At 40.6% G+C, this 22,756-nt stretch overlaps 1 protein-coding gene across 1 annotated transcript in view; it reads right to left on the reverse strand.

Annotated features, from left to right (window-relative positions):
• Positions 1-10,576: 10,576 nt before the first annotated feature.
• The window catches only part of LOC115776452 (anoctamin-9), a 29,589-nt gene continuing 17,409 nt past the window's right edge, over positions 10,577-22,756 (reverse strand). Inside the window, exons 13-24 of the mRNA XM_030724166.1 lie at positions 21,663-21,827; positions 18,445-18,481; positions 16,155-16,266; positions 15,411-15,465; positions 15,242-15,339; positions 14,928-15,124; positions 14,255-14,407; positions 13,183-13,327; positions 12,989-13,102; positions 12,819-12,912; positions 12,612-12,724; positions 10,577-11,707 (exon numbers count right to left, since the gene is read on the reverse strand). Of these exons, the coding sequence (XP_030580026.1) occupies positions 11,674-11,707; positions 12,612-12,724; positions 12,819-12,912; positions 12,989-13,102; positions 13,183-13,327; positions 14,255-14,407; positions 14,928-15,124; positions 15,242-15,339; positions 15,411-15,465; positions 16,155-16,266; positions 18,445-18,481; positions 21,663-21,827 (1,317 nt within the window). The 3' untranslated portion in view covers positions 10,577-11,673. The remainder of the gene's footprint in view (positions 11,708-12,611; positions 12,725-12,818; positions 12,913-12,988; positions 13,103-13,182; positions 13,328-14,254; positions 14,408-14,927; positions 15,125-15,241; positions 15,340-15,410; positions 15,466-16,154; positions 16,267-18,444; positions 18,482-21,662; positions 21,828-22,756) is intronic.

Below are 22,756 nucleotides of genomic sequence, written 5' to 3' on the forward strand. Positions count from 1 at the left end.
CGCAATCACATCCTGTTTACACAAAAGTAGTCATAACCAGTGACGTGCAGTCAGGGGAGGTAGGTGAAGTAGTACCTCTCCTGTCATCATGACAAGTAAAATGCTAACAATGATAAGAGAAAATGCATTTGACCACTTGACTGTTCCATAATTATTTCAGCAGTTTAATGGTCAAAATCGCTGAATTTACACTTCGCCTGCAGTGCTGTGGCTCACCTCTGGTGGCGCTGTGTCACACACAATAAATGAAGCAGGCGGTTGGCGCATGCTCATTGCTGTCTCTCTTTACATCGCCAACATACATGTTTGATTACACATGTGCCACACATGCTGATGTTCCACAGTCTGTCTAATATACTGAATGAATGGGTGTGACACGTTTATTCTCTGTGATCGGTCGTAAAGGCACGGTGAAAATACACAGGGGGAGGCAGGGAGTACCGTGGCACGCAGCACTGTGCAGAGTAACGGAGATATTCGTGGAGAAGGATAGGCGCAGGGATTTCATCTTCAAATGAAGGTATACATGTTTGTTTTTTTATTTAAAAAGGGAGACCCCCCCCCCCCCCCCCCCAAAAAAAAAAAAAAAAAAAAAATTGTTTTTCTTGCCATCATCATTGAACAGTATGGAGTTGATTAAAGCATAATTAATCATTAGCATAATTAAAATTGAAATATAAGTTTCTACTGTGGTTTCATGTATGTGAACATCTGACTCCAGAAGAGACAGTGCCTCACCCGTCACAAACCTCACCGCATGTCACAGGTGGTCCAGTTAAAAGTTTCTTAAACATAAAATACATAAATAATCACAAGTACAGTCTGAACTAAGGCGTAATATAAAACAGCCCTTACTGTGTAAATTAAGAGGAAGCAAAAAGAGCTCTGACAGTGTTGTGGCTCCTGGATGAAGTAGATTTCCTGAGTTTGTGTTTTTATGCTTTGATGCAACGTTTCCTGCTGCAGAAAAACAGACATTTCGATGGTGTGCATGTTAATAATTGATGCTCATAATAATCTAATGTTCAACCCAACAGCTCCAGGTCAGTGGCTCCGTTTTACTGTCTTGTGAGAAACAAAAGCTTTTATTTTTACATTTTTAAATATTAATTCAATTAAATTGATTTGATAGATGATTTATGTTCATATTGATCTAAATCGTCAACATAATGTTTCTAACGGTTCATCTACATGTTTTATTTTCACTTCTTTAGCGTTCCTGTAGATTTTTGCTGTGCGGATGGGAGCAGCTACAAAGTAGCTATTTGTAGTCGAGCGCTACAGAGTTGAAATGAGGCATCGAAACAAAAAAAAATTTCATTAAGGATTTTTTTTTTTATATATATATAACTGAGTTATTCGAGTCGCTTACTGTTTATTACCATTATGATCAAAACTTTAATGGAACAACAACACAAAATCGCAGCAACCCCAGCAAACAAATCGAGTTAATAAAGCCCAGAGTCTCAACATTATGACTCTTTTGATAAAAGTCTTTAGTGCAGGTTGGCTTTCAGAAATACCAGATGCCTCTGCTCGGATGTCCTCTGCGTGTCCTTCTTCACTACATCCATGAACCTCCTCTGTGGTCTTCCTCTTTTCCTCCTGCCTGGCGTCACTCCTCTGCACATTTCTACACCGTCTCAACTGCCCTATACTGTTTAGGGTTAGGGTCACAGGAGGGGGAGCACCAGTGTGTGCATTCAAGATGTGACAGAGGTGCTGTTTGCAACAAACACGTCTACTTTTTGATAAGGCAGGAGCATCTTCCTGTATGAAAGCTCAGTCGTCATATTGGTTTATCTTCAGTGGCGCTCGTTGAATTTCAGCTTTCCTCAGGTGAGCATGTGGGATTGAACAAGGTTAGGAAAAACTGACTTCCTCTTTTAACCAAATTAGCTAAATTAATTGGATCTGAAAAATCCCTGAAAGACCCAGAGAGTATGTGGAATTTGTTTCCAGACATTCTATTTAAAACAGTATTAACAGGATTAATTTTTTTTATTAATGTGGCTTTGTGCTCTTAATTGGTAAACTTTTATAAACAAGCTCTCCTTTACAAGCACAGCTACTCTCCCCACAAATATGTTATATGGAACGATGTCAACGTCACATACAGAAACAAATCATTAGCTTTTGAAAACTGGTTTGGAAATAACATCCTACTTACGAAACAGCTTTTTGATTCTGAAGGGCTTCCATACACTTATGGGCAGAGGTGGGAAGTAACGAAGTACAAATACTTCGTTACTGTACTTAAGTAGATTTTTCAGGTATCTGTACTTTACTTAAGTATTTATTTTTCTGAGTACTTCTTACTTTTACTCCCTACATTTTTACACAAGTATCTGTACTTTCTACTTCTTACATTTTCAAACAGACTCGTTACTTTTTAACACGTCAGAGAGAAGTTTTTATTTCCGGTCAGTGCGCCGTCAAACATCAAACGATCTGAGCCTAAACGGAGGAATAATAAGACATAAGAGACAATCGTACTGGTGTATCCTCCATCATCGGGGCTTATCTCGTACAAAGGGATTAAATACGCAAACCCATATAATTAATGTCTCATTTATAGCGCTATAATCGGGCCGGACCGAGTCCGTAAGTTGCGCTGCGGCACATAAACAGCTTAGCTAGCGCTACTGAAGAGGAGCGAGCATGAAGGGAGTAACGTGTGGCAGGTAAATGCAACGTTTCTAAATGCTCAACAAATATCAGCAAACACACAAAGTGTGTGCAGTTTGTCACACAGTGTGTCTGCTAGCTAAAAGAAGAGCTGCTGTATTTCAGGGAGAGCAAAGAGAGAGAAGTTCACTCAGAGATGGAGAAAGAGCACAGGAGAGGAAGAAGAGAGGTTAGATTTAAAGGTAAGGACTGGAAAATAAACTGAAGTATGCTGACTTTGTGTAATTCAGAGATTCTATGAAAATACTGCAGTTTAGTGTGTAATAAATAGGTTAGCTTGTTGTACTTACTACAGTAAAACTCTGTGTTGGACTGGAGCACAGTGTTTGTGTTCATGGTCAGAGTTACAGGTTCCATCAGTGCAGCAGAGATGAGTTTGAATCAAAGCTGCTGATGCTGAGATTCATTCACTGAATCCAACATTTCTACAGCCTGTATGCTGTCAGTGTAGGGGATGGAGATCAGCTCAGAGAGCTGTGAAATACTGGGTTACATCTTTGTGAGTTCACTTCATCCACACAGAGCAGTAAACCTCAGAGCAGCAGCAGCAGCAGCAGGTCAGCTGATCACAGCCTGCACACCAACATCATTTACTGCAGCTCACAATAGAAAGTTGTGATTCTTCTCCCCATGCAGAGCCACTACAGCTGATCTTAGGGTTCCTCCACCTTCTGAATCCCACTGTAACCCCTGAGTATCCTCATGTTGGTGTTTAGGTGGAGGCACAGTCACCCTCTACTATGGAGGACACAGAGAACAGAGCTGTGTTTAAATTCCCTTTAACAGTTTGTGTCCTACATAACAGATTCAAGCTGAGTGCACTCATTAGGATTAAAATTTAGATTGGAATAATGTTTGTATTCTCATGTAATATTATTTTATATTATTACAATAATATATAATGAGGTTCGGTTTGTTTTACACAAAAATAGCAGGTAGAAACATCCTCCAAAGAACTACTTTTACTTTCTTACTTTGAGTACATTTCAGAGCCTGTACTTTTTTACTTTTACTTAAGTAGAGAAGTTGAACCAGTACTTCGACTTTTACTAAAGTATTTTTTAACACAAGTACTTGTACTTCTACTTAAGTACAGAATGTCAGTACTTTTGCCACCTCTGCTTATGGGAGCTTTGTATAGAAATACAGAGTTCCTGTCACTCAAAAGGCGCACAGTACTGTAATAAATGCACTGTCATCTGGCATTATATGTCTATCAGGCTGTAGCACAGATTTATGTGACTGTTATTTTAAATGACTTTAAAAATCGCTGTTGATGGCATCACCATCCTGGGCAAAAGGGTCAGCAATACCTTTACTGGAAAGTCACTCCATGATCTGTAACACCAGTCAAGCATAAATGGATCGAACAAACTATAAATGACAAAATATGGAACCAGTTTTTTTTTTTTATTGACATTCACAACAGATCTCATTTTCATCTGAGAAAGGGCAATAAGAAACTGATTAAAACTGTTGATTCATAAAAAAAAAAAGTTATACCTCATTAAGCAATCATCTTGTACAAGTTCATGTTTTGTTTTGTTCTCTTTACTCTAATGCAAAGTACTGAATTCTATGCCTCTACATATATCTCCTTCTACATGATTGTTCACCATGTTGTGCATTCAGAGATGCTCTCCAGCATACCTTGATTGTAATGGGTAGTTATTTGAGTTACTGTTGGTTTCCTAACAGTTAGGCCGTTCTCCTCTGATCTGTGGCATCAACAAGGCATTTTCATCTTGCCATTCACTGGTTATTTTCTCTTTTTTGGACCAGTCTCTGTAAACCCTAGATGCTGTGCTGAGAAATCCCAGTACATCAGTCTGTCTGGCACCAACAATCATGCCACATTTAAAGTAACAAATGACATTTCTTCCAAATTCTGATGCTTAGTTTGACCTGCAACCACATCATGATCATTTGATCATGATGTGGTTGCAGGCTTTAACCACTAAGCCACCTGGGCGCCAAGGAAAAAAAAACCCCTCCCTTTTAACAGGAAGAAACCTCCAGCAGAACCAGGCTCAGGGAGGGGGGGTGGGGGTCATCTGCTGTGACCCGTTGGGGCTGAGGAGAGAGAGACAGGACAAAAGATGCACTATGGAAGAGAGACAGAGATTACTATAACTATTGATTAATTGATTAAATGCAGTAGTGAAGTATAAACACCACATTGTAACACTTTTTAGTCAGAGTATACCATCAAGTCAGGTGAGTATCAGAGGGGTTGTTAATCAGCTTCAGCTGCTTTGGTGTTCATGAAATTACCAACAGGTGCACTAGAGGGGCAACAATGAGACACCCCCCCAAACAGGAATGTTTCACAGGTGGAGGACACTCACATTTTTCCCTCCTCATATTTTCTGACTGTTTGTCACTAGTTGTGCATTTGGCTAGGGTCAGAGTCACTGCTGGTAGCATGAGGTCATACCTGGACCCTACAGAGGCTGCACAGTTAGTCCAACTCCTCCAGGATGGCACATCAATACGTGCCATTGGCAGAAGGTTTGCTGTGTCTCCCAGCACAGTCTCAGAGCATGGAGGAGATTCCAGGAGACAGGCAGGAACTCTAGGAGAGCTGGACAGGAGAAGGTCCTTAACCCATCAGCAAGACCAGGATCTGCTCCTTTGTGCAGGAGGAACAGGATGAGCACTGCAGAGCTACAAAACAGAAACTGACTTCAGGAGGGTGGGCTGGGGGTCCGACATCCTCTAGTGGGCCCTGTGCTCACTGCCTGGCACCGTGGAGCCTGATTGGCTCAACAGTTGTAGCCCATCTCCCGGATGCGTCTGAATGTGGTGGTTTTTGAAGCGGTGACTCCGGCCTCATTCCACTCTTTCTGGATCTCTGCCAGATTCTTGAATCTTCTCTTTTTGATAATCCGCTGAAGCCCATGGTCATCTCTTTTGCTGGTGCATCTTCTCCTGCCACATTTTGTCCTTCCACTAGACTTTCCATTGATATGCTTGGACACAGCACTCTGTGAACAGCCAGCCTCCTTAGCTATGAGGTTTTGTGGCTTACCCATCCTATGGAGGGTATCAGTAGGGATGGGACGCTCGAAACAGACGCTTCGACACTGTGTCGAGCTTCCGAGGCGCAGATGTTTCGAAACACTGCTCCGAAACCTGGTTCAAAACACCCATGTCACCTGACCATGGCAAAGCGAGGCTTTGGTGCATTTCACCGTAGCTGCGACAGGTGGCGTACCTGCTGACACTGCCAGAAAGCATAAAAGTCAACCCAAACACATCGAAACTTCGAGGGTTTTGAGAGAGGAGGAAGAATTTGATATAGTGACATTGCAATTGAGAGCGTGATTTAGGGAGTGATAGATTAGTCAAGTTAGAATATTTATTCATAGGTTACTTAAAAGCAGACAGGTAGGATTACATTAAATTAATTCAGTTTAAAATATAGTCAGTGATAGTAGCAGCGAGATAAAGATAGGTACGAGATAGTACAGCAATTTCAGGTGCAGTCACATAGACCAGATAGATTAAGACGGAACATCCCTGTAAGAGATCTGATCTGTAGTGTGGGAGCATTTCCATTTGGAAACACCAAATAAAGTCAGGTGTCTGATTTGTGCTAAGCAGCTGGCCTACTGCAATAATACATCTTCTATGATGCGCCATTTGAGGAGTGCCCATCCTGCCATTTCAGAGGGTTCAGAGGGAGGTAATGTTCCCTCTGTACGTAGGCCTGCTCCTGGGCCATCTAATCAAGGTATGCATTGTTTGAAAGATTATTCAGATTGAGCCTTAATGCATTAAAACTCACTGAGAATGGCCACAGTTTGAAATGGGACTCAGTAATGCCCAAACAATGATAAATCTCAGCCACATTACAGGACTCCATTGTCAACACTGAAATAACAAACAAATGCTGAAAAATGAGAATTGTATTGAATCAATATGTTTCCTGCCTGTCTTTATTTATGCAAAAACCACCAAAGGCACAATATATTTGTGTCTGTGTGTATTTGACATAACATTAACTGTAATTCCCAAAGACTTTATTATTTTCAGATGGAAATGTGACAGCACACTGAACAGAAACTCCCTATAACACAGTTTGGTTGTTTAGCGTATTTTGGCAATGCTGTTGTATGGCCAAGTAACCGCCTCATACCCAAAGCGGTTTTTGAAGGTACATTTACTTTTACTCTACTTTTACTCTTTTGGGATTGATTTTATGTTCTCTTTTAAAAGGCAGGCAGAAAGAGTTGGATGAGGCTCTGGTGAACTTGGTCGTGAAGGATTTGCAGCCCTTCACTGTTGTGGAGGATGAAGGTTTTAGGGCCTTTGTCCAAAAGCTTGACCCCAGCTACAACCTGCCATCAAGAAAAGCACTCAAAGAAATGGTGGAGGAGAAGTACAAGATCACCAAGGAGAAAGTGAAGGCAGCCTTGTTACAAAATATTTTATTTCATACATTTATTTGTTGTGCATTACACTGAATTAATAAGCAACTGAAACACATATTGCAACACAGTTCTTTACAGTCACAGCTTGCGGGCGAGAGTTTTTCTTGCTTTGTTGGATGCTGGTTTCTCCCAAAACATGTGCGGATCATAATTATTGATAGTGTGGTGTAATAAGTACCCTCGCTTACAATTGTTCAGCACTTGTGTGTTTCGTTGTTTCAGAGAACGTCATTATACAGATGTGGAATGAGCTAAAGTAGCCACTGGGTGTCACTATAGAGATGTGTTTCAGATTGTTTCAAAGCCTCGACACAATTCCAGCACAATCGCTTCAAACGGTTCAGTGTTTCAGAAAGCCTCCTTTGCCCATCACTAGGTATCAGTGATGGTCTTCTGGCCAGTTGTTAGGTCTGCAGTCTTCCCCATATTGAACCGAACTGAGACAAACTGAAGCAATTTAATGACACCTGGGGAAACCTGTGCAGGTGCTTTGAGTTTAGTAGATGATTAGTGTGTCACACTCAGTTTAAAACATTCATGCCCTGCAAAGTTTGGGCTGATTTCTCCACAGTATTCTAATTTTTGGAAATCCTGTCTTGGTGGGCTTTATGAGCTAAAAGCCCAAATTATATAAAAATAACCAAATACTTGTAATCGTTTAAATTGTGGGCCCTGAATCTATGAAAGATGGAATAACTCTCTCAGGTCCATAAGTATTTGGACAGTGATACAGTTTGCCTCTGTACACCATCACAATCAAACACTCAGGATATGGATTAAGTGCAGACTTAGTTTTAATTCAGCTGGTTTAGTGAAACTGTTGCATTAGCTGTTTTTGTACGTGTAGCGAGCCTGATTATTCAGGGGCAACTGTGTCACATAAAGTAGCTCATTCAACAAGTGGTTCGGGGACAAGCACCAACCGTCTTGCAGCTGCAGGTGTGGAACACTTGTCCACTTGGCCTCAGTGACCCCTGCCTGAATGTTTTCAAATAAACAAACACATATGGTTTAAGTGATTTAAAAATTGTTGCATTCTGATTTTTTTAATTTTTAAACCGCATGTCAACCTGTGTTGGTAGCAGAGGGAGTGCGACCACGAGAGTCGAAACCACAGCCAACTACTAAACATTTCCACTGGACAGCACAAAGGAATTCCCTTTCCATTTTGGTCATGTAACAGGAAACGTACGCTTATGCCAACACTGACTCACCAAATAGTCACCAGATAAAAATGAGGAAATGCAATTTAATTTTATTTATATAGCACCAAATCACAACAAACAGTCACCTCAAGGCGCTTTGTATTGTTGGTAAAGACTCTACAATAATACAGAGAAAACCCAACAAGTTTTCACCATGAGGAGATTGGGGGAAGGAGAACCCTATTCCCTCTTATTGACATTCCAGCTGGTTATGTTATGGTTCCTGTGTGGTGTGGAAGATGACGTGCCTGGCCATATTGTCAATGGAGGACATACACATTTGGCTTATTGACACTGGGATTTCTCCTAATAGGACCTGGAGATACCTGGCTTGTTGTTGCAATTCAGGAAGTCTAGGCAGCTGTCTGGTCTTGGTAAGGCTGCTTATGACGGGAATGCAGGAAGGTACAGACTCAAACTCAGACTCTGTATATGTGGAGCTGATTCAGAGGGGTAAGATCTTGGAGATGTTTGAACAAACCAAGAAGATTCGGATGAATTGGATTTTTCGCCACAGAGAGGTGCCAGTAAGACTGAAGGCTGTCAACAAATGAATCAGTACAGTCTGCACCAAAACAAGTCCTAGAATCAGGAATTTGGCTCCCTGGCGTTCTTGGACTGCTGCTTATCAAATTGTCTCCAGGATGTTTGTAAACAGATGCTCTACCCCCCCCGCTGTCCTGTCTTCTTCTGACCTGTGTTGGACTGATCTCCCTGACCTAGCTGCTGATGAACTCTATATCTTATCAGAACTGTTAGCTGAGGAGGGAGTCTGATTCAGCCCCACAGTAGCCCCCCCCTCGCCTCTCCATCCCTCCCCACCCTAGTGCTCCCATGCTATATGTTTCTGCTCTGTCGCAGAGGTTTTTTTAACCTTATACTGTGTATGTGTGAATGTATACAAAGTATGAGATGATTTTTTCCTCACTCGTCCCTATATGTTTTCACTATTGTTTGTCTTTTTTAATGGCAGCACCTCCAGAAGGGGGGGCAGCATGGCCACAGTTCACCTATCTCCCCATGTTTGTTTATTTGTTTGTCTTGGATGGGTGTTCTGTTAACTGTAATTTCCACATTGTGGGATCAATAAAGTATCATCATCATCAATCAAATCGACCCCCTGTGATCAAGCATTTGGAGACAGTGGGAAGGAAAAACTCCCTTTAACAGGAAGAAACCTCCAGCAGAACCAGGCTCAGGGAGGGGGGGGTCATCTGCTGAGACCGGTTGGGGCTGAAAGAAACAATGCATCATGGGAACCTCACAGCAGCCTATAGCAGTATAAGTAAGGGATGGTTCGGGGTCACCTGATCCAGCCCTATCAGGTTGATCATAAAGGAAAGTTTTAAGCCTAATCTTAAAATAGAGAGGGTGCCTGCCTCCCATTCTACTCTTGAGTATCCTAGCACATTAAGGTTTTTACTATATGTCCTAGTTGGAAATGACACATTTTCCCTCAGCTTGTGCAAATCTATCCCTTGAGAAACCTTTAATTTTGGACACGTACGAGTCAGTGCAACTGCTGTTGTCTTCTTTCTTCTTTCCCAAAATATCCACTTCTTGTTAAAAACCACATTAAACAGATAGTGTGTGTCACACAGCTTTAGTTTCTCCAATAGTGTGGAACCAAAATGTGGAAAGGGCCTAAATTCAGAATACAGAGTAGATGACTTCTTTCCTGGCATGACCTTTTAAAACTGCATGTTCCTTCAGCAGAACGTGATGTTACATTTAGTCATTCATTACAAGTGGTACAATTCTAAAATATTGCTTACACATTTTTATAGACAATAAGAAAATAATTATCTGAGTTAATGCAGCTTCAAAATAATGTAGCAATAAGAAAATGTTTTATTTTATTCTATTCTGCATTGTCTAAGCATCTGAAGAGACACTGCCATGAAACCAGCCTCTTCACAAGAAAACACCAGTGTGGGTGACGGGTTTTGTGTTTTTGTGCATCAGAAACTACAACAGCATGCAAAGATGTCACTGGTGAGGTGATGACATTAACCAGCAGCACCTCTAAACATAAAGGGAAAAACAGAAACCCCACACAGAATCTCATCCTCCCACCCGTTTCCACAGCACTGAATGGAAACCATCTGCATTACTGTACAATCATGTGCCCATCTCTGCTCTGTCCCTATCCAACCTTGGAAGATAACTAATTTCATTCCTCAGACTTAGGATGTAAGACATAAAGATGATGTCATCCTCTGTGCCACAGTCAAACCAAGTATTTGTTTCCTTCAGCACATCATCTTCCCTGCTTGTGGCTTGCAGACATAGTGTCAGTATACAAATTCAAATCAGCTGATGAGAGCTGATACTGTGAAACCAACGCTCCAACATCAGCGCTCATGAGCCAGCACGTAAACGTGTTCACAGCTTGTTACTGCTGAGGATCCTCCACCACCTCATGATTCTGGCTCAGTTCAAACATACTCCATGAAACTGTGATTATAAACAACTTCTGGTTTGGTTTTTAAAACCGAATGAATGAATGTATGCACCAGGTCACTGAATGACTTCCTGTTCAGAACCTCACATCTGCAGAATTCATCTCCAGCAGCTTCATCAAATCTGAGCCGTCACACAACACTTAAGAGTCACATGACAAATCACAAACCCAGCAATGATCTAGAAGCATGTAGGTCTGCTATAAAGAGACATTATTTTCTCATGACCTATTAATGGAAATTGTTTTTAGTATTTGTGTAAACCTTTGATAAAAATACACATTTAACCTTCATGTTGATCCACAGTGTGTCTGATTTGCAGTACTTGGTTTTAAATGTAAACAGATTATTGTGTGGAAGCTCCTAACAAAGCTGCCATTGATAGTGATTAATTATTTCACTGTGCTCTTGGATTTAGCAGAAATAATGTAATTGAGCACTGCATTGATAATGATTTAAAGTAGCATGGAAGTGGGACACACTTGTTTGGTACCTGGCAGTGCATGAACACAGATTTAAGCGCTCAAGACCAAAACTGTGGTTTTAGGAACAGGCGGTTCAATGAGCAGTTTAGACAATTTGTAAAGTCAATGACAATCTTTTGACTCTTGGCTGGAAACTGTTCATCTCACAAGACCTGCAACAACAAGGTATTAAACAAATTAAATGACAAAAATAACTTTTAATATAAAAACATCACAGCTGGAGTCTGTTAATACCCTGACATATATAAACGCATAAACCTCATAAAGTTCCAGCTGAAATCTAGTGCCACAAACATAAATTATTATAAGAAGAATCCATCTTTCCATTTCATATTTCAACCAGGTAGCACTTTGTCCATTTGTCAGTGGGAGCAGATCTGAGGTCAGCATGGGGGAGTCAGACATCTGTTGATCTGCTGCGTTTCCTATCACTGGAAAACACACACACACACACACACACACACACACACACACACACACATACAATGCAATGAACAAATCAACAATAGACTTTTGTCCCAAACAGCGTATCTGCCCTCTGGCTCAGAACTTTCATCACAGAACAGAAACAGTAACTCTGTAATAAACCTTATTCCCCACTGCTGTGTAATCCATTAAAGTAAATGTTACTAAGAAATGATCAGACAGGAGGGGGCTTTCAGGGAATACTGTTAAGTCTTCAGTTTCTATGCCATATGTCAGGACAAGATCCAGAGTATGATTAAAGTGGTGGGTGGGCTCCTTTACATTTTGAGAGAAGCCAGTTGAATCTAACAATAGATTAAATGCAGTGTTGAGGCTGTCATTCTCAGCATCTACATGGATGTTAAAATCACCCACTATAATTATTACTATTATTATTACTGAGCACTAAATCAGATAGAAATTCCAGGAAGCAGGTTCAACAGGCTTTGAGCTTAAAAACAGACTCTGAGTTGATCATTTTAATCTGATGATGGAGGATCGCACGTGTCAGTGTGGAGCATCACTTTAATCAGCCTGAGCCCCTCTGACGTCATCATAGACAGAATAAAAGTTTGTTATCAAATAAATCATTATCTATGAAGCCCACATCATTAGTTATTATTAATCTCTGTCCCCCCCCCCCTCACAGCAGATGACCCCCCCCCCTCCCTGAGCCTGGTTCTGCTGGAGGTTTCTTCCTGTTAAAGGGAGTTTTTCCTTCCCACTGTGCTGCTCATAGGGGGTCTTTTGGACTGTTGGGTTTTCTCTGTAATTATTGTAGCATCTTTATCTTACAGTATAAAGCACCTTGAGGCAGCTGTTTGTTGTCATTTGGCACTATATAAATAAAATTGAATTGAATTGAATTACCGCAGCTCCTTTTTCAGTCGAGTCAGTTTGTCGTGCAGGCGTTCATTATTCACACGTGTGGAATTATCTGGGATGAACCAGGCTGCTATAAACTTACACAACACTAAAACATGCTGTCGAAACACACAAGAGACACACAAGAAAATATTCAGCCGGCCATTTCAATTTTAAAAACAACACAATCTGACCCACACGGGAAGAACAAACCTCAAAGAGGATAACAAAGGCAAAGCGCACAGCCAGGACCAACCAGAACTGAGAAGTCAGCGAGTGGTCCTCCACACTCCTGTAGTCTCTGTAGCTGCATGTGACACAGGTTATCCTGTTAATCACATCTGTGGACGTTTACACCAAGCAGAGTAGTTCAGGTGTCTCACCTGCACAGTGTGACATTGAAGCTATGCCTCTCACTGGGATCTATAAATATGTCTGAGTTCGAGGGATCCATAAAGGCTGTTGACAGAGTGTCATTAATGTAGCCCTCCATGCAGCTGCAACAAGAGCACATAACACACGAGATAAGACAGAACCCAGTCTGATCACATGTTATCACTCCTGAAATCTGACTGACTCTGTGTGAGTGAATCCTTTAGCACATGGGCCATAACGGTAACGGTAGACAAGGCGAGGAATAAAGTCTGACGTGACTCCAATAACCAGACCATTAGCAATTACTGCCAACACGCCGATGATCTCCAGCAGCTCTGTCCACACACCTGCAGACAAGATGAAAGTTACACTCATTCTGTTGAATTCTCACAGAACTGATTGAATGTTCATGTCAGTTTGTTCGTTTAATGCTGGACAAGTCCTTTGATTTCTATTGTTGAAAAGCAAGAAACTTTGATTCATAAATCAGTTAGATGTGAGTGTATGAGTATTTGAACACTGACACAATTTTGCATGCTCTTAAAAAGCCTCTAAAATGAAGGACTATGCATTTATGGTAGTCACAATACTACCCAGCATTGTAGGTTAAAGTTAACTGTGGGCAGTGGGAGCACCAACAAACATTAACAAACAACAAACCGTTCAGCACAGATTGAAACAAAATAAAAATACATTACATGACTTGCACATATACAAAAAAATACACCAATAATATTACAGAGAGAGAAAAGGGGAAAATACATTACTATGATTTACTGATGAAAACAAAGTGTGGTCCCCCCTTCTGTAAAAATCCTGTAGGTGCATTTAAAAGAAATCAAACTGGATCTAATTTTATTGTTTTGTGGAAAATTGACCCGAGCTCCCGAGCAATATTTTTCCAATACCTGGATTTATTTAGGGGCACTGCACAGTGGAATTAGGTGCTTACCTCTTTTTTTCCCCACTTTTTTCCACTCACACAAAAGGGGAGAGACCTGGGGCCAGATTTTGTTTAGAAAGTAAGGAGAGCGCTGCAGTCTGTGTAGTATTCTGTACTGGCTTTTTTTAAACAATTTAAAAGCCACTGACCACACAGTGGCATCAAGCTCAGCCTCCAAGTCTTTACTCCACAACTCTGTGTTTCTATTGACAGCAATATCTTGACTGATTTAATATCTACTGTTGTGGTGTACAGAGGAAAAATGACAAAAACTGTGCCATTGTCCAAACCTTCAAACACCCAACTGTATAGAAAACGACACTCAGCTTACCGATGTCATTAGTCTTCTTGGGAACCAGCCGTTGCTCCAGGTGGACCATCTTGATAGCATCCAGACGAATCTCAAAGATGTTGTTGATGAGAGCCAAAAGGGGCGCGAGGGGAAATGCTGCCACAAATATGGTGGTGAAACTAAACTGGATCACTGGGTGACACAGACGTGGAGATGTAAATAAGTGGCTCAATAATTTCATAATGTTCATATTTGTCTCATGAGGAAAGATAAAATGAGGTGACCTTAGTGAATTAATGTGTGGAAAAAAGTTCAAACATAACAGCAGTCATCTCAGGACACTTTATATCATAGGGTAGAGAACCTACAAGACCCTACGATATTAAAGAACCCTGGTGAAGAGTTGTTCCCTTAGGAGCAAACAACTATTAGGTTGATAGATATCAAGGACATGCACCCACTTCAGTTTTAATGGCCGCTGTAGCATGATGCCCGATTAGGTCCCATTGCAACAAAAATGCGCCTGACTCAGTTTTTCTTTGACCTGCATCTGCTCATGATGATTGTCCTCCTTCAACATTTAACCTTTGCACAAGCATCTCAGACACATTAGGATTTGCTGTTTTGCTGTTGCTGGCATTTCTCACTCATCCAAGGAAACAATGCACCTTGTATCCAATGAGTTAATTAAAAGGAGATTAAGAACACCTACCAATTTCCAGGAATTCGTTGAACAGGCTGAAAGCATCACTCTTGACCAGGTGATAGTTGCGCAGCCAGTCGCGAAGTTTACAAATATCACACGGTTCAAAGCGTCCGTCTTCATCACGACAGGACTTCCTGTAACAGCGACCACATTTCCTCTCCAACTTCTTTGAAGATCTTTTATTCACAAGCCTCTTCAACCAGCTGGAAAATACATGAATGGAGAAATGTGACACATTAACATAGTGTTTAATGGAGGTCCTACAGCTGATCATCGGCTGTTTCATTAAAGGGGAATTTAAATGAAAACGGGACACTTACGGTCCTGTGAACTCAACGATGTTGTTGAGAGTCTGTTTGAGCAGCATGATTACAGCCATCTGGATGAACAGGTCTGTCATACAGCCACTGGGATGGCACTACAAAACCCACAATACAATACATGTTAGCACTGCAAATGGCACATGAATCTCTGACTGAATTTTCTTACCTCTTCCAGTCGAACCCCAGCGATGCGCACATAGTTTCCTGGATGGCCATTTATCCTGTGAAAAGGCAACATCACATCAGCAATCAGCTGGTGAAACCTCTAAATGTACATCTGGCTATAATGTGAGAGTGTACCACATCAAGTGCCAGTATGATGTAGAGTATCTAATAATAGTATGGCAAGGGTCAGTCTTGTTTTCTTGCATTTAAAGTCTTCTTGAAGCCCTAGTGATGAAAAAAAAAAAAGCTCACTGGCTGGCTGATGATTTTCCAGCCGACGTTTGTTTTATTAAAAAAAAAAAAAAAAAATGTGAGAAATGGCCTAAAAAGTTACCAAGATCTTTTTTTTCCTCCAACAATTTAGGGACTTTTGCCCTGACCTTTTTAATAATATATTATTAAAATACAGTAAATTATTCATTTTATATAGATAGCAAAGAATAAAATGCATTTGAAGAGTCTTAAAAATGAAAAAGTGGGTATTTTTCCATAAAAATAACAAAAAAGTAAATTACTTTTCTGCCAAAACCTAAGTTAATCAGTAAGCCAATTATTTAAGCATTCATTTGTTATACTATTAATTTTTAAATGTATTAATTTTTAATTAACTTAATTTTATTAATTAATTTTAAATTAAAAATTTTAAATGTAAAAATCAAAGTCTTATAATTTATATATATATATATATGCTTTGTAAGCACAAAACAGCCCACAAAATAGGGTTGCAAGTTGGCAGACAAAGTACCTGCCCAGAAAAAAGGCCACATAAAAGAGCGAGGAGAAGAGAGTGAAGAACTGGAAGGTGAACATCTTGACTGTGAAGCTTCTCTCTGTTGCAGCAAGTGAGTTCAGCTTCTCTGAATGCAAACACAGATGGAAATATATGAAATGAACCAGTGTGAAATTCAACAAAATGTCCAATATATAATTTTATTTAAAAAGATGTCAAACTACAGTGGTATGCAAAAGTTTGGGCACCCCTGATAATTGTCACGATTTTCCTTTATAAATCATTGGTTGTTCAGATCAGCAGTTTCAGTTAAATATATCATATAGCAGATGAAATTAAGTTTATAGGATTTACAGAAAGTGTGCAATAATTATTTAACAAAATTAGGCAGGTACATAAGTTTGGGCACCCTTGTGGTTTTATTGATTTGAATTCCTTTAGCACTAATTATTGGAACACAAAATCTGTTTTGTAAGCTCACTGACCCTTGACCTACATACACAGGTGAATCCAATTATGAGAAAGGGTTAAGGTGGCCAATTGCAAGTGTTTCTCCTCTTTGCATCTTCTCTGAAGAGTGGCAACATGGGAGCTTCAAACAACTCTCAGATGAGCTGAAAACAAAGATTGTTCAACATCATGGTTTAGAGGAAGGATCCAAAAAGCTCTCTCAGAGATTTCAGCTGTCAGTTTCCACTGTGAGGAACATAGTGAGGAAATGGAAGACCACAGGCACAGTTCTAGTTAAGGCCCGAAGTGGCAGGACAAGAAAAACCTCAGATAGGCAGAGGAGAAGGATGGTGAGAACAGTCATAGTCAACCCACAGAGCAGCTCCAAAGACCTACAACATCATCTTGCTGCAGATGGTGTCACTGTGCATCGTTCAACTATTCAGCGCACTTTGCACAAGGAGAGGCTGTATGGGAGAGTAATGCAGAAGAAGCCTTTTCTGCACACACGCCACAAACAGAGTCGCTGAGGTCTGCTAAAGCACATTTGGACAAGCCAGCTTCATTCTGGAATAAGGTGCTGTGGACTGATGAAACTAAAACTGAGTTATTTGGACATAATAAGGGGCAGTATGCATGGTGGAAAAAAAACACAGCATTCCAAGACAAACACTTGGTACCCACAGTAACATTTGGTGGTGGTCCCATCATGCTGTGGGGCTGTGTGGCCAGTGCAGGTACTGGGAATCTTGTTAAAGTTGAGGGTCGCATGGATTCCAGTCAATATCAGCAGATTCTTGAGAACAATGTTCAAGAATCAGTGACGAAGTTGAAGCTCCGCTGGGGCTGGATACTTCAACAAGACAACGACCCTAAACACTGCTCAGAATCTGAGTCATTCATGCAGAGCAACAAGTACAACGTTCTGGAACGGCCATCTCAGTCCCAGACCTGAATATTATTGGAAATCTGTGGTGGGATTTAAAGCGGGCTGTCCGTGCTCAGAAACCATCAAACCTGACTGAACTGGAGATGTTTTGGAAAGAAGAATGGTCCAAAATCCCTTCAACCAGAATCTAGACTCTCATTGGAAGCTATAGGAAGCGTTTAGAGGCTGTTATTTCTGCAACAGGAGGATCTACTAAATATTGATGTAATTTTCCTGTTGGGGTGCCCAAACTTATGTACCTGCCTAATTTTGTTTAAATAATTATTGCACACTTTCTGTAAATCCTATAAACTTAATTTCACTTCTTAAATATCACTGTGTTCATCTGCTGTATGATATATTTAACTGAAATTGCTGATCTGAACAACCAATCATTTATAAAGGAAAATCATGAAAATTATCAGGGGTGCCCATATTTTTGCATACTACTGTAATGTGTTCACACATGAATGAGCCAAAATATAGTGGCTTGCTTATCATGCAGCAGACTGAACCATGAATGGTTAAGGATGATGCTTTAACAAGAGCTCAGAGGGTGCGCTGTGGTAGCTGGGACCAAGACAACAGGTCCTTTAATTCTTTCAAACTTTGAGTGGGAGCTGCAGCTCAGAGCTGTTCCACAGCATCCCCCCAACACTTGTGACCAGTCCATGATTAGTACCCAATTAGATCAGTGTTGGCAGGTGCACAACACCACAGACCAGGAGCATGCCACAAGCCCTTCATTCTTCTCTATTTCTCCCATATTTAACATGTTTCCCTTTTCCATCTTATATCCCAGAACGCCTTCACATGTGTTACCAGATAATTAGTGTTTTTCCCACTTTGAGCGGTCAGAATGGTGTAACTCAGCTGTGTATATTTTAATAATGTTTATTATTAGCAGTGAAATAACTTGGTTCTCACCTATTTCACACAGCTTCAAGGAGACCCATCTGTTGACCTGCAGGTGGCGTGAAAGGAGAGGCACAGAACAACTTTAGAGGGATTACAGACCTCACAGCTTTGGAATCGATAGAGCAGTGCTTCATCAGGAGATTCCAAACTAACTTTTCTCTGTTCCTGTTCCTCAGTTTAAAGACTCTCTATACAGAAAGTTTTTTTTTTCCCATAAGCGGCATTATCAGTTAAGTTCTTGATGTTCTAATAAAAAAAAAAAAAAAAAAAAAAAAAAAAACACCTGATGTGAATTTGTCTGTTTTTGGCTTAATGGCCATCCCCCTCTGAAGTAATTCAATTCAATTTATATAGTACCAAACCACAACATTGGTTGCTTTCACTGTAACTTAAAGAGCCTACAGTGATAAAGAGAAAACCCAACAATCAAACTACTCCCTCTGAGCAGCACTTGACAACAGTGAGAATGAAAAACTCCCTTTTAACAGGAAGAAACCCCCAGCAGAACCAGGCTCAGGGAGGGGGGGGGTCATCTGCTGTGACTGGCTGGGGCTGAGGGGAGAGAGACAGGACAAAAGACACACTGTGGAAGAGAGCCAGAGATTAATAATAACTAATGATTAAAAGCAGAGTGGTGCAGTGTAACTAGAGGGGTGGTTCAGGGTCACCTGATCCAGCCCAAACTATAAGCTTGATCATAAAGGAAAGTTTTAAGCCTAATCTTAAAAATAGAGAGGGTGTCTGTCTCCTGAATCCAAGCTGGAAGCTGGTTCCACAGAAGAGGGGCCTGAAAGCTGAAGGCTCTGCCTCCCATTCTACTCTTAAGTATCCTAGGAACCACAAGTAAGCCAGCAGTCTGTGAGAGAAGTGCTCTGTTGGGGTGATATGGTACTATGAGGTCTTTGAGATAAGATGGGGCCTGATTATTCAAGACCTTGTAGGTGAGGAGAAGGATTTTAAATTCTATTGTAGATTTAACAGGGAGCCAATGAAGAGAAGCCAATATGGGAGAAATCTGCTCTCTCTTTCTAGTCCCTGTCAGTACTCTAGCTGCAGCATTTTGGATCAGCTGATCAGGGAGCTTTTAGGACAGCCTGATAATAATGAATTACAATAGTCCAGCCTAGAAGTAATAAATGTATGAATTAGCTTTCAGCATCACTCTGAGAAAGGATGTTTCTAATTTTAGAAATATTGCACAAATGCAAAAAAGCGGTCCTACATATTTGTTTAATATGTGCATTGAAGGACATATCCTGGTCAAAAATGACTCCAAGATTTCTCACAGTGTTACTGGAGGCCAAAGTAATGCCATCCAGAGTAAGTATCTGGTTTGACACCATGTTTCTACGATTTGTGGAGCCGAGTACAAGAACTTCAGTTTGATCTGAATTTAGAAGCAGGAAATTAGAGGTCATCCAGGCCTTAATGTCTTTAAGACATTCCTGCAGTTTAACTAATTGATGTGTGTCATCTGGCTTCATTAATAGGTAAAGCTGAGTATTATCTGCATAACAATGAAAATTGATGCAATGTTTTCTAATAATACTGCCTAAGGGAAGCATGTATAATGTAAATAGAATTGGTCCTAGCACAGAACCCTGTGGAACTCCATAATTAACCTCAGTGTGTGAAGAAGACTCCCCATTTACATGAACAAATTGGAGTCTATGAGATAAATATGATTCAAACCACTGCAGTGCAGTACCTTTAATACCTATAGTATGCTCTAATCTCTGTAATAAAATGTTATGGTCAACAGTATCAAAGCTGCACTGAGGTCCAACAGGACAAGTACAGAGATGAGTCCACTGTCAGAGGCTGTAAGAAGATCATTGGTAACCTTCACTAATGCTGTTTCTATACTGTGATGAATTCTGAAACCTGACTGAAACTCTTCAAATAAACCGTTCCTCTGCAGATGATCAGTTAGCTGTTTTACAACTACTCTTTCAAGAATCTTTGAGAGAAAAGGAAGGTTGGAGATTGGCCTATAATTAGCTAAGACAGCTGGGTCAAGTGATGGCTTTTTAAGTAGCGGTTTAATTGCAGCCACCTTGAAGGCCTGTGGCACATAAATTGATCATATTTAATATTGAAGCATCAATTAATGGAAGGAGTTGCAGGTAGGACTTGCAGTCTTGTAGGAATAGGGTCTAATAATAGTTTGGAGGAAGTAACTATTGAAGTTACCAAAACAAGTCCAGGATGAACTTTGAAAAGGAAAAAAAAAAAGGAGATTCTTCTATCAGACTTTAACGGCGTAGTCCAAACAATCTCTGCCCTGAATTCAGTCAATGCTATTCAATGAAATCTATCCTTTGGCTGCTGGCCATCTTCTTGCTCCACTCTAAGTTCACAGGTTTCCTGGTCAGAGGTGGCAGGGGCAAGCTACCTCACCTATGCCCATTGACCTCTGATTGGTTATTGGTTGGCTATGGCACAGGTAGTAGACTGGGTCATCTGCAAATCAGAAGGCTGGTGTTTCGAACTGCTTGTAGAAGTTTAAATTTTTTTAAATGTACTTTGTAATGTTTTAATACCATTATGTTTTATTTATTTATTATTATGATGAAAAAAAAAAAAAAATCGATGGGCAGGATATGTCAAATTCCAACTGAAACGCAGCTTCATACATAAAAATCATACATTTAGATTTAAAAATAAGGACAGATTTCTGTTTAACAGGTGATGTGAAGCTTTGACTCAGAAGCGGTGCCACACACCTCACTCCTCTTTCTATCACTTTGATCGATTGACTCATTTGGCCAAAGCTAAAAATCCTCTGGTTTCTTTTGTATTTTTTTGTGAACAATAACCTGTTTTTGAGGTTTACCATCAGTTTGCATCTTAAACTGAATGTTTTGAGTTTCTCTTGATCATTGATTATATATTTAAAAAATGTGCAGAAATTCAATAACTGCAAACATCAGAAATTTGAAGGATGTAGTCTGAGTACACAGGAAGTACAGTGTGAGTACAGTGTGCAGGTGGGCTTGTGGCACTCTGTAACAATGAAAAGAAAAAAAAAAAATCAAAGGAGTTCTCTACTGTAGTACACTGGAAAGCTCTTAAAATCATTGTCAGACCAGCACACTGACCTCAGCTGTGACATTTTATTCTTTGTTTATAAAGTGCTGTTTAAATGGAACATGTGCTTCCTGCTTCTCCCATTCGACCAACACTGAGTGAAACAAGCATTAGGATGAGATTCCAAGTATACGTACGCGAGTCATGATCTGAATGGTGACATAGTGCAGCACAGCTCCAAGCATCACAGCCACAAGGTTGGCGTGCTCGCTCAAAAACTCCCACTTGCTTTCAGACATCAAGGGGGCCGCAATGACTCGAAACACCACAAGAGCATGGGCAAGGCCAATGATCAGCATCAACTGCAAAACAACAATCACACCAACAAATTACTTTTATTCAATAGGCTGTAATCAGCCTATTTAACAACAGTTGCTTCAAGGAGCTTTATATTGTAAGGGAAAGACCCTACAGAGAAAATTCCAACAACCAGATGAACCCCTTGAGCAGGGGTGGCGGCCAACTCCAGGCCTCAACACACCTGAGTCAAATATAGAAGTCATTAGCAGGACTCTGGAGAACTTGACTGCATACTGAGGAGGTAATTCAGCCATTTGATTCAGGTGTGCTGGATCAGGGACACATCTAAAACCTGCAGGACACCAGCTCTCGAGGCCTGGAGTTGGCCACCCCTGCCCTTGAGTAAGCACTTGGCGACAATGGGATGGAAAAACTCCAGCAGAACCAGGCTCGGGGGGGCAGCCATCTGCCATCTTTAATGGTATTCCCCGAAAACGTCTAGTCTGATCATTTCTAAATAATATTTCAATTTACAATAGTGGATTACACAGCAGTGAGTAGAAGTCTTTCTGAAAGTGCTGTAAGTTTAAGGATAAAATTAATCCACTGTTATCTTCAATGCCATGTGCCAGCTGAGTACAGAGCAACTACATAAACTGCTCCCATAGAGGTTGATTATCTTGTTAATACTTTTCCATCCTCACTGCATGTGACTCTGGATACTGTAGCCCCTCTGATAAAGAAAGCCTCAAATCAGAAGTGGTTGAGCCCCTGGTATAACTCACGTGCAGCTTAAAGCTTTTAATTCAATTCCATTTTATTTATATAGTCATCTGCCACGATTGTTTGGGGTTGAGTGGAAGGAGACAGGACAAAAGGAACTCTGTGGAACGGTGCCAGAGGTTATTATAACTAATGATTAAATGCAGAGTGGGGTATAAACACAGAAAGGGAAAAGAGGTGAGTAAAGAAGAAACACAATGCATCATCA

The sequence above is a fragment of the Archocentrus centrarchus genome, unplaced genomic scaffold, assembly GCF_007364275.1.
Source record: "Archocentrus centrarchus isolate MPI-CPG fArcCen1 unplaced genomic scaffold, fArcCen1 scaffold_32_ctg1, whole genome shotgun sequence".
In the NCBI taxonomy this organism is placed as follows: Eukaryota; Metazoa; Chordata; class Actinopteri; order Cichliformes; family Cichlidae; genus Archocentrus; species Archocentrus centrarchus.